General features: G+C 43.4%; 1 protein-coding gene across 1 annotated transcript in view; it reads right to left on the reverse strand.

Moving 5' to 3' along the window:
* LOC119416586 (DNA (cytosine-5)-methyltransferase 3B-like) overlaps nucleotides 1-12,024 on the reverse strand; it is a 261,265-nt gene that overhangs the window by 76,445 nt on the left and 172,796 nt on the right. The window contains exons 11-13 of the mRNA XM_037683776.1: nucleotides 4,049-4,161; nucleotides 3,758-3,941; nucleotides 2,377-2,461 (exon numbers count right to left, since the gene is read on the reverse strand). Of these exons, the coding sequence (XP_037539704.1) occupies nucleotides 2,377-2,461; nucleotides 3,758-3,941; nucleotides 4,049-4,161 (382 nt within the window). The remainder of the gene's footprint in view (nucleotides 1-2,376; nucleotides 2,462-3,757; nucleotides 3,942-4,048; nucleotides 4,162-12,024) is intronic.

The raw sequence follows: 12,024 nt of genomic DNA on the forward strand, positions 1-12,024 counted from the left end.
CATGAAACAGATCAGCAGCAACATGAAACAGATCAGCAGCAACATGATATGGTTTTTCACAGTGATTATTCTGGTTAGAGATTCATGAGTCTAACAGCCTCAGGGTAGAAGCTGTTCCTCAGTCTAGTGGTTCTACACTTAATGCTCCTCAACCTCCTTCCTGAGGGGAGTGGGGCAAAAAGTGTGTGTGCTGGGTGAGTGTGGTCCTTCATGATGCAGGTGGTCCTCTTCCTGCATCTGGAGGTGTAGATGTCTGTGATGATGGGGAGACTGACTCCAACATCTTCTGTGCAGCCTTCACCACTCTCTGCAAAGCTTTTCTTTCTGCAGCTGTGCAGCCTCCATGACACACGTTGATGCTGGAGCACAGGATGCTCTCCACTGCACACCTGTAGAAGGAGGTGAGGACTGAGCTTCCCAGACCAGCTCGTCTCAGCCGCCTGAGGAAGTAGAGTCTCTGATGAGCTTTCTTGATCAGGCTGGTGGTGTTGTTGCTCCAGCTGAGGTTGTGGTTCAGTTTAGGAATGCACACAAGCTGAAACAATTTGAACAAAACATCTTAAGGTACATGTCCTGAACGCATGCTCAATAATCCAGGTAAATACATCTAACAATGTTGAGTCGGGTCCTCTGGACAGATTCTTCTGTGTTGAAATGTTTCATCTTTCATCCAAAAGACTTCTTTGGTCTGAGGAGCATTGAGAATTGCAAACAGGTCTCACTTGTAAATGAGTCTTTTAGGCTCAATGTGATTTATCTGTTTAAATAAATGTTGAATGAATGAAAAACAAGAGGGGGACAGTTGAACCCGGAGGCCTCCACCCCTGTTTAATGATGGACGATTTCTTTTCACAAAGATGGCCTCCTTTACTCCTCTCTCAAACCATCGTTCCTCTCTGTCCAGGATGTGAACATCTTCATCCCTGAAAGAGTGACCGCTGGCCTGGAGATGAGTGTAGACCGCAGAGTCCTGGCCTGATGATGTTGATCTTCTGTGCTGGTCCATCCTTTTGGTCAGTGGCTGTTTTGTTTCCCCGATGTAAGACTGATCACCCTCCTGACACTGAACAACATACACAACATTACTCTGTTTGTGCCGGGGGACTGGATCTTTGGGATGAACCAGTCTTTAATGTATTTTGGGGTTTAAAAGCCACTGGGACGTTATGTTTAGAAAATAAACGTCTCAGTTTTTACAGCTTTACACACGTTGTCACTGCTCTTGCACTTGGAGCTAACAGCAGATGACAGTGTGCCAAACAGAATGTTTTTAACGTGCCTCTCCCTCATTTACAAGTGTCTCCAACTCACATTCTGTGAATTTACTCTTTTTCCTGCGTGTAGACGTGCTTCTCGACAGTGCAGAGATGAGATCCTTCAGGTGCAGGGCAGATTTAAATCTATTTGCTTATTTAAATGGAGACGTGCCGAGGGAGGAATCAGGTACTCCCTCATATGCGCAACTCAAGGGCGTCAGAAGCATCCTTAATGTGGGGGGGGGACACACTGATGTGTGTAGGTGTGTGTGTGCATGTTAAAAAAAGGTGTTCACTAGTGAACAAAAAGCAACATTTCACTGAGATTTCCTTTAATTCCACACATTTAAACATGTTTCTCACCAAGTTTGTGTAAATTCATCAGTGTGTTTTAAACACATTTGAACTTTAATACACTTTAACACAGAGCGTCTCTTACACCTGCAGCGTCTCACAGCCTCACAGTCACAGTGCTAACATGCTACAGACGTAGCTCTCCCCTTCTCTCCTCCTAACATGAATATATGTTTATGATCAACCCCCCCAGTCAACCACTGCTCGCACTAAGCTGCTAAACTGGCGAGCGACTAACACAGAGGTGTCTCCACCTCCTCCACCTGTGTGCGTTTTCTGCCGAAGCAGGAGACACACAAAAACACTGCAGGTGTTACACCATATTCTGTGACCACCGTATATTGTGACCATGGCAACAGGCTGCTGCTGTGTTTAGAGTTGGAGGTAACCAGGAAAACCTGGAGTGGAGTTTTAGTGGTTTAAGTATTCTCCTATTGATCAAGTGGAATGGATTTGTTCACGAAGAAAGAGAAACTGCGCCGCCTGAACTAATGTTTTATAGTAAAAGTGGGGGGGTCCAAATTAATGTTTTTTTAATGTGGGTGGGACTTGTCCCCTTCACATATAATGGTTGTGACGCCTATGGCGCAATTCCACGTTGATTGTGATGAACAAAGGACGTGCTTGGATTCATGCATGCACACAGTTTCATACATCTGGATTTATTTGTGCATTCTTATTATTTTCTTGATTTAAGCGTATGCTACGTTTAAGTAGGAAATCCACGGAAGTATTTGTACATGAGGCCACAGGTCGGTACACTCACCTGTTCCAATGCCATCAAACAGCGAGAGAACACGTATTGGTCTGCGCAGGCTGGCAGGGATAGATGGGTACACACGATGAAGCTCCTACAACAACAAAGTGTTACTAAGAAAGTATGACTTTTTTACTAATGAGTTATGTCATACAAAGAAACAAGAACACCTGTCAGTAAACTGTCAGAGAAATCAAAACCCAAAGCATGAATTCCCTCACACAACAAACTTGAATATGTGTCTATTAGATAAATACATGATGATGGGGGGAGGAGGTCAAGTTCACTGACAATGACAATGTTCATGGTATAAATGGATAAACAGTTCAGTTAAAGAACATGTAAGAACATGAAACTGCGGCTATCCGGTGTGAAGGACTCGCCTGTTGATGACAACCACTTGATCCAAACCATTTGATCAGAGAAGTAGACTTCACCAGAACCTATGAAGATTACTTTGGTGGAAGTGGTCTTAATAAAAAGAAGGTCCAATGTGGAAACATTGCTTCATGTCATAACACATCTGACAACATTTTCTGTCCTAAACATCTGCGGAATTACACCACAGACAACTTAGTGTGGACTGTCTTCTGGATGGACAAATAGGACAACTCATAGTCAGAGGGGTCAGAGGTCAGAGGAGGGGCCATGACAATATGGGTTAGGGAATGGCTTGGTATTTATGCATTTTCAGTACAAGTGAATATGACACACTTAAGAATTATGCACTGAGTATTGAGGCATAAAAAATGTTAGCAAGATCACTGGAATACAAGCCTGAAACTGAAATAATGGGGAACATGGTACCAAATCATCTCAGGTTGTGGTCCTAGTTTTTATTTTAATATTGGTAGAAAAAGGCACTGTTATTTAGAGATAAAAATGTCACTTATTGCTAGTGCCAGCATGATTTAGGCAATTATGAAATTTGGTACAACAATCTGAGAGAGCAATCGGGACTAACAGTAAAATTTGATGCGTTAAAAAGATAAGATGTGGCCATTTTTATATGCAATTGCTCGCTAGCTAAAACTTGTGTAAACAACATTTATACAAGCACCAAAGTCCATGGTCAATAACCCAGGTATAAAATCCAACAACGTTCAGTCAGGTCATCTGGACAGTTTATTATTTTGTGCTGAAACGTTTCACCTTCCATCCAGAAGGCTTCATCAGTCAGAGGAAACACCAAACAAAACTGATTCTCCCCAGCAGCTTACTCCAAAGTGGAAAAAAACAGTTATGTTGGTGCTAAGATGGTCTCTGGGGCACACCCACTCCTCTTGTGTTTATACAAGCAATTTATGTATTTCTTACCTGAAATGCTACAACACAATGAAATGATTTTCAAGTATTCAGGATACTACAGTACTATGTTTTGATTACTTACAAACTCTATGCCGCTGTTGTTAGCAAAAAGCTCCTGAACGCGAATGCTCCAGTCCTCCCTGGGAACCAAAGCACCGTGTGGTTGATGAGACTGACACAAAAAACAGATCCATGGATCTATGAGTTTCAGAGAGCCAAATGTTCCTGGGCCAGCTAGGATGTTCAGACAGTCCTCACAGTAAGACCTGCAGTCGTAAAAAGAGAGGATGGAGGACATTGAAATGGTGGACGTACAAGTAAATCACCAACTTCCAGTTAACAGTCAATTCAATATCAAAACTGAAAAACGGACCTGCAGCAGCTATCATTTCCACACAGTATGACCTCCATTCCATAGCAGCAGATTGTGCAGTAGGACTGATACCCATCTTCATCATAGCGATACAGTGTTTCAGTGAAATTATTCTTTAGAGACAAAAATCACAACAATGATCACAATTAGTGGAAGTTTAACAGTTCAGGAAACTAATTCATTCAACTTTTATTTATACAGGTTAGTCTCCTCCCTTCAGCAAAGGAAGAACAAAGGCTGTTTTCCAAGTGTCTGGATGGAGTTTTGTCTTATGGAGAGATTGAAGATGTGGGTCACAGGGACTGTGATGATGTGAGCAGCCAGCCTTAAGAAATAAGGTGGAAGTTCATCTGGACCTGCAGATTTTTTAGGATCAAGACCTTTTAACAGTTTATTGACCTCACTGACTGAGAACAGTGAAAAAGAGAAGCTGTGATTAACTGAGGATTGACTTGTAGGAGGGATTTGATTTGTAGATGTTTGGCTTAAAGGAAAAATGGCTGATTTTCCATTAGTAACTGTGGCAAACAAGGAACTAGAACCAACAAAATGTTTGTTGAAACAGTTCAGGATCTCATGTTTATTTGGAACAGAGTTCACAAGAAGCTGTGATGGGAGGTCAGATGAATGGGAGCTGCCAGAGAGAGATTTTATGGTTTTCCAGAATCTTTCAGGATCATTTAGACCTTTTTGGTGATCTTAGATAGGAAATAATTACGTTTTGCTTATCATATTAGCTTACCATATCGCTAAAGACTCAGTCCCGGTCTCAACTGTGGAACAAGATGGCTAAAGTTAGCCATCTTGTTAGCCGCTAAGGACCGTGTCTTTAGAGATATGATAAGCTGCTGCTTTATTAATGTCGCGGCTTCTCTCAATGTAAGACTTGACAATCTGTGTAGTTCTCCTTTTTTCTGGCCGTCCAACTTCACACAGCCTCTCCTCCCTCAAGTGCTGCTTCACACGCTTACTAACGTTGGATTATTATTGAATATATGCAAATAGTTTATTTTTAGACATTTAGTAGAGTTAGTTGTTTGTTAATAAATGTGCCTGTGTAACACTGGGACAAAGCTTTGACTCAAATATATTTTGGTTATTACTTTATGGAAAGAACGGTAAATGGACTGTACTTATACAGCGCCTTTCTATTTTGTCAAGATACTCAGAGCTCTTTACAACAATCTGTGCCTCATTGACCCATTCATACAGCTCTATACTAGATCTCTCCAAAGATGATTGAACAAATCATTCTAAAGAGACTAATCAGAGCTTTATCACATTCATACACTGATGGAAACACACAGAGGCAACGAGGGGTTCAGTGTCTTGCCCAGGGACACATTGGCATGTAACTGCTGGTGGAATCGATCCCCAACTCCTGCATTGGAGGACAACTGCTCTAACCACTCAGCCACAGCCACTCCAAAGAAAAAAACATTAATTAATTCAACCTTTATTTCTACAGGTTAGTCTCATTGAGCCTCGGGGACTCGTTTACAAGAGAGGTCTGATTTTAACAAAGAGTGATGACAACAGTGGACAATCATAAAAGAATGCATGTAAATTGAAAAATAAATGGAAGAAAATTATATTAAAAACAAAACAAAAACAGCTACATGATAAAGCAATGTAAAATACTAAAAACAGGAACATGTCTGCGTTGGTTTGTGCCATGAATTTAGCAGATGTTTGAATATCGAGATATATCGTATATCGTGATTTATCTTTAAAAATATTGTGATATTAATTTTGGTCCATATCGCCCAGCCCAAGTCTGAGCCAGATTTTCTGGCTGCAGCCCAAAGCTGGTCTGTCGTTTGCAGGAGGTCAGCTAACACAGGAGTAAACCAGGGGCTGTCTCGACCTTTTATGCTGAACTGGCAAAAAGGAGCATGTTTATTTACAAAATAGATTAAACTATTTTGAAAATAGTTCCAAGTTGTGTTCGTGTCATCAGTTAATAGAATATGATGCCAATCAAAATGAGACATGTCCCAGAGGAATGACTGTTCACAAAAACGTTTCAAATGACTTTCTTGAATTAATCTGGGCTTAGAGCGAAGTAGTAATGACTTTTTTAAAGAAAAACAAAAAGGTCATTTGTTGGATAAAATTAAAATGTTATAATGTAAAACTGTTTTTAGACTTCTCACTATTTAATTAAACTCCAGTCGTGTGAACTGAAGAACAGCAGTCTTGTTCTCAGCTTCATGTGCGTGTGTACTAAGACCAGATCTTGGGTTTTTAAAACAACAGATGGCTGTTATTTGGTTTTGACCTTGCTCATCCTGCCTCCGTATCAAACTGTCTCTGTTGTTTTTCGTTTATCATTTTGTGCGGCTCTGCTGCGTCAGAGAAAATCTGTATCTGTTGATTTGTGCATGTTGCTCACTCCTCCTGTCTCGAAATAAAACACGAGCTCTCCAGTCGAACGGCGGACTTCTACCTTGAGCTTTGGTCAGGACGAACTCCCACTCTCTGCAGAGGGCTCATCAAATTCTTACACTCTGTCTTGTATGTGAATTCTTTAAAGGTGTTACGAGGGAAAAAAACCCTTACATCATCATATTCTCTGATGTTCCTTGTATGGAAATTCTTACCTGGAACAAGTTCTCACACTGAGAATCACAGGCGTCACAACCATTATATGTGAAGGGGACAAGTCCCCCCCACATTAAAAAAACTTTCATTTGGACCCCCCCACTTTTACTATGAAACATTAGTTCAGGGGGCGCAGTTTCTCTTTCTTCGTGAACAAATCCATTCCACTTGATTAATAGGAGAATACTCAAGCCACTAAAACTCCACTCCAGGTTTTCCTGGTTACCTCCAACTCTCCACCGTCGCTTCCTGCCTCCTGCCTCGACAGAAAACGCACAGGTGGAGGTACCTGTGTTACTCGCTCACCAGTTTAGCAGTTTAGTGCGGGCAGTGGTTGACCAGGGGGTTGATCATCAACATATATTCATGTTAGGAGGATGTTTGAGAGGAGCTACGTCTGTAGCATGTTAGCTTAGCAGTAACTGTGACGCTGTGAGACGCTGCAGGTGTAAGAGACGCTGTGTGTTCAGGTGCATTAAAGCTGAAATGTGTTTAAACCCCCACACCTTATTGTCCTCAAGCTTCATGAGAAACATCATTTATATGAGCAGTGTTGAACACAAGTAAAAATGTCCAGTGGGGATGGTTTTTATTTTGCTATAAAGACAAATAGTGTCGATCTGACGCTCTGTGTTAAAGTGTATTAAAGTTAAAATGTCTTTAAAACCCACAGATTAATTTACACAAACTTGATGAGAAACATGTTTTAAATGTGTGGAATTAAAGGAAATCTAGGTGAAATGCTGCTTTTTTTGTTCACTAGTGAACACCTTTTTTTTTTACGTGCGCACACGTGCACACGCATGCACATGCACACACACCTACACTCATCATTGTGTCCCCCCCACATTACGGATGCTTCTGACGCCCTTGCTGAGAATCTTTCTAGGGCTTGAGTAAAACCACACCAGAAACAAGACTAGATGCAGAAAGTAGAAATCACATGCCAACATTTTTCAGTCAGGTCATCTGGAAAGAAACTGTCCAGATGACCTGACTGAAAAATGTTGGATAAAATGAAGATGATTTTTTAAATCCAACAGATATACAATGTCTCTAAATTTTTCTGAATTTTAACGAGAAGAAAACTGAAAATATTCTTGGTAATGCTACAGATTATACCTCTTACATCTTGCTTTCCTTGCCCAGTACATCAAACCAAATGTCACAAATTAAGGGGTTCAAACTGAGGTCAATCTTAAATTTGACAGTGAGATAAAGTAAGTTGTAAAATCTAGTTTTTGTTTGTTTGATTCATTTGAAGCAGCTGGCCAAGATAAAACCCATTCTTTCCCAGCAGCTGTTTGAAACAGTGATCCACGCCTTTGTTACAACTCGGCTGAACCATTGTAACGCTCCGTGTGTTGGAGTCAGTGCGTCTACCGTTGCACATTTACAGATGGCGTAAAATGCTGTAACATGTCTGTGAAGTGGCACAAGAAATCTAATAACATCACACCATTTTAAAATCTCTTCATTGGCTGCCAATCCATTAAAAAAATATTTTGTTTTGAAATCTTTAAATGGTCTTGTCCCTCCTTATCTTTCGGAGCTGCTACATCCTTATATACCTGCCTGTCTTCCCAAATCTGCTGACATCCTCTTCACCTGAAAGGTGGGAATTAGGTCTGTATACAAGTGTGCTCTGCATTAGTGAGGATTATTGGAGCGGAGCTCAGGCCAGAGAAGTGGGCTTTATCCAGCCAAGCAGCCACACAGGGAAGGATCGAGACTAGAGGCCCCGCTGTTGTCTGCATGGATCCAGGCTAGTGACAGGAGTCAGAGTCAGAGTCAGAGTTTCTTTATTGTCATTCGCACCTCATGTGGTACATGTGGTGGAGCGAAATTATGTACGCAGGGTCCCAGTTACATCCAACAATAAAATGTATAAGAAAAACAGTAATGACATCTAAGATATGAACTAAGAAAAACATCAACTAAATATACACTAAGCACTCATAACATAAAACATTGAACATCAGCACAAACATGAACATGAGTCTGTGAGCAGATGTGCACGCATGAACACATCAACATTGAAACAGATCAGCAGCAACATGAAACAGATCAGCAGCAACATGATATGGTTTTTCACAGTGATTATTCTAGTTAGAGATTCATGAGTCTAACAGCCTCAGGGTAGAAGCTGTTCCTCAGTCTAGTGGTTCTACACTTAATGCTCCTTAACCTCCTTCCTGAGGGGAGTGGGGCAAAAAGTGTGTGTGCTGGGTGGGTGGGGTCCTTCATGATGCAGGTGGCCCTCTTCCTGCATCTGGAGGTGTAGATGTCTGTGATGGTGGGGAGACTGATTCCAACAGATTTCTGTGCAGCCTTCACCACTCTCTGCAAAGCTTTTCTTTCTGCAGCTGTGCAGCCTCCATGCCACACATTGATGCTCGAGCACAGGATGCTCTCCACTGCACACCTGTAGAAGGAGGTGAGGACTGAGCTTCCCGGACCAGCTCGCCGCAGCCGTCTGAGGAAGTAGAGTCTCTGATGAGCTTTCTTGATCAGGCTGGTGGTGTTGTTGCTCCAGCTGAGGTTGTCGTTCATGTGTACACCCAAGTACTTGTAGCTGGAGACCACTTCCACCGCAGATCCTCTTATGTTCAGGGGGGTGTAGGTGTTTTTGTTCATTCTGAAGTCCACAATCATCTCCTTTGTCTTCTTCACATTGATGTGAAGGTTATTCTCTCTGCACCAGCTCTCCAGGTGTTCCACCTCTTGCCTGTAGCTGGACTCATCATTGTTTGTGATGCATCCCACCACCGCTGTATCATCTGCAAACTTTACAATGTGACAGCCTGGATGGGTAGCTGCACAATCATATGTGAGCAGAGTAAACAGAAGGGGGCTCAACACACATCCCTGAGGAGAGCCAGTGCTGAGGGTTATGGTGGAGGAGGAGAGGTTGTGGATCCTCACTAACTGTGGTCTGTTTGTTAAAAAGTCTAGTACCCAGTTGCAAATGGAGGGGCTTAGTCCTAGTGTGGATAGTTTGTCCATCAGGGTTTGGGGGATCATGGTGTTGAAGGCGGATGTGAAGTCCACAAAGAGCATACGGACGTACGAGTTTTTCTGCTCCAGGTGGTTGAGTGCAGTGTGGACCACAGAGGAGATTGCATCCTCTGTTGATCGGTTCTCACGGTATGCGTACTGATGAGGGTCCTCGTTGATGTTGATGGTTGTTTTGATGTGAGTCATGACCAGTTTTTCGAAGCATTTAGCGACTATCGGGGTGAGGGCCACTGGCCGATAGTCATTCAGACCAGTCACTGTAGAGCTTTTTGGGACTGGGATGATGGTGGCAGTCTTCAGGCAGGTGGGAACTGTCTCCAGGGTAAGTGAGGTGTTAAAGATGTCTGCCAGCACCTCACAGAGCTGATCAGCACATTCCTTCAACACTTTTCCGGGGATGTTGTCTGGGCCAGTTGCTTTGTGCGGATTAATCCTCCTGAAGGTACTCCTTACTTCTGCTGAGGTCACGCTGAGATGCTCTTCATCCGGTGGCGAGGTGAGTCTGGTGCTGGGTGGTCTGTTCGGGTCTTCAAAGCGTGCATAGAACTTGTTGAGGGCATCAGGCAGAGATGGGTCTTTGGGACATTGTTCGCTCCTTCCTTTATAATCTGTTATGCACTTAATGCCCCTCCACATGCTCCGAGGGTCTTGTGAGATGAATTGACCCTCGATCCTCTGTGCATATGTGGCCTTGGCCCTCTTAATACCAGCAACCAGCTCTTTTCTTGTCCTACTCAGCTCCTCTGAGTTTCCAGACCTGAAGGCAGTGTTCCTGGCTTCCAGCAGGGTACGCACCTCTGCATTCAGCCAAGGTTTTCTGTTTGGGTAGCTTTTAACATTTCTGATAGTGGAGACTGTGTCAGTACATGTACTAATGTAACCCAGTACTGAGGATGTGTATTGGTCAAGATCAAGCGAACCTCCATTTTCAGCAGCTTCTCTGAAAACTTGCCAGTCTGTTCGGTCAAAACAATCTCTCAGTATGGGTCCACTGTCCTGGCTCCAACATTTAACTTTCTTTTGTACCGGTCTGGAGCGTCTCAGCGGGGGCATGTAAGCAGGAGCCAGGAAGATTGAGATGTGGTCTGACAGTCCTAGGTGGGGGCGGGGTTCGGCTTTGTATGCATCTTTTACGTTGGTGTAAACACGGTCCAGCGTGCGGTTTCCACGTGTCGGAATCGTCACATGCTGATTAAAGCTTGGGAGACAGTCCTTTAGATTCACGTGGTTAAAGTCTCCGGCTACAACGTAAAGAGCCTCGGGGTGTTTGTTCTGCAGCGAGCTGATGATATCATGTAGCTCCTGCAGTGATTCATTAGCATTAGCGTCCGGAGGAATGTAAACAACTGTGATAAAAGTCACTGTGAACTCTCGGGGTAGATAATGTGGCCGACATTTCACTGTTATTTGCTCCAAAGCCTTCGAGCATGAGCTATTTACAACAGTACAGTTCGTGGACCAACTTTTACTCACGTAAATGCACACTCCGCCCCCCCGTGATTTCCCCGTTAGCTCGCTGCAGCGGTCCGCTCGAAATAAAAGTCTGTCATCCAGCTAGAAGACTGAGTCCGGCGTTTCACTTGTAATCCATGTTTCCGTGAGGCAAAGCACTGCACACTTCTTCATCTCTTCTGAGGCGCCCGCTCTCAGACGAAGTAAATCCACCTTGTTGTCCAACGAGTGGACATTCGACAGAAAGAGAGACGGCATGGGGAGTTTACCGGCTTTAGCGTTAGCTCGTAGCCTCACCATAACCCCCGCCCGGCATCCTCTCCTCTTAAGCCGGGAGCAGCGCTTCCTCTTCTGCCCGCTGGAACGCCTCTGCTGCAGCTTCCAGGTAGATGACTTTAAGATCTGCATTCTGCCGAGCGTAGCTTTGAGTTTGTTGCTGATTTCTGCTATATTTCGTGGCAAATCCGCTCCTATTCTCATCAGTTCGGTTCGGCTATAGTTCACACGCATAAATCGCGCAGAGTCAGGCACAGAGTCAATATCAAAACTTCTAAAAACTGGGATGGTACCGGGAGCCTGTGAAGCTGCAACTGCTCTGAGCGCGGCCATCTTGGAGGGGACAGGAGCAGCAGCGACTACAAATGGTGTCTGGTTGAAGAGACACAAGTTTCAAAAGTGCAGGGAGGATGGGTGTGAGCAAACAGACACAAGAGCTGCATGACACATGCTCCAGAAGATTACCGTAGCTGAAACAACGGCATCACAAACGGACAATTTGGAAATATTAGAGGAGATATCCCAGAAAGTTCAATCTGGTCCTCTGGACATTCAAAAAAACAAAAAACAAAACAAAGCAAAAAAAATGTAGAAACGTTTCGTCTCTCATCCAAGAGACTTCCTCA

Source organism: Nematolebias whitei, chromosome 11, assembly GCF_014905685.2.
Source record: "Nematolebias whitei isolate Nwh7 chromosome 11, NemWhi1, whole genome shotgun sequence".
NCBI lineage: Eukaryota > Metazoa > Chordata > Actinopteri > Cyprinodontiformes > Rivulidae > Nematolebias > Nematolebias whitei.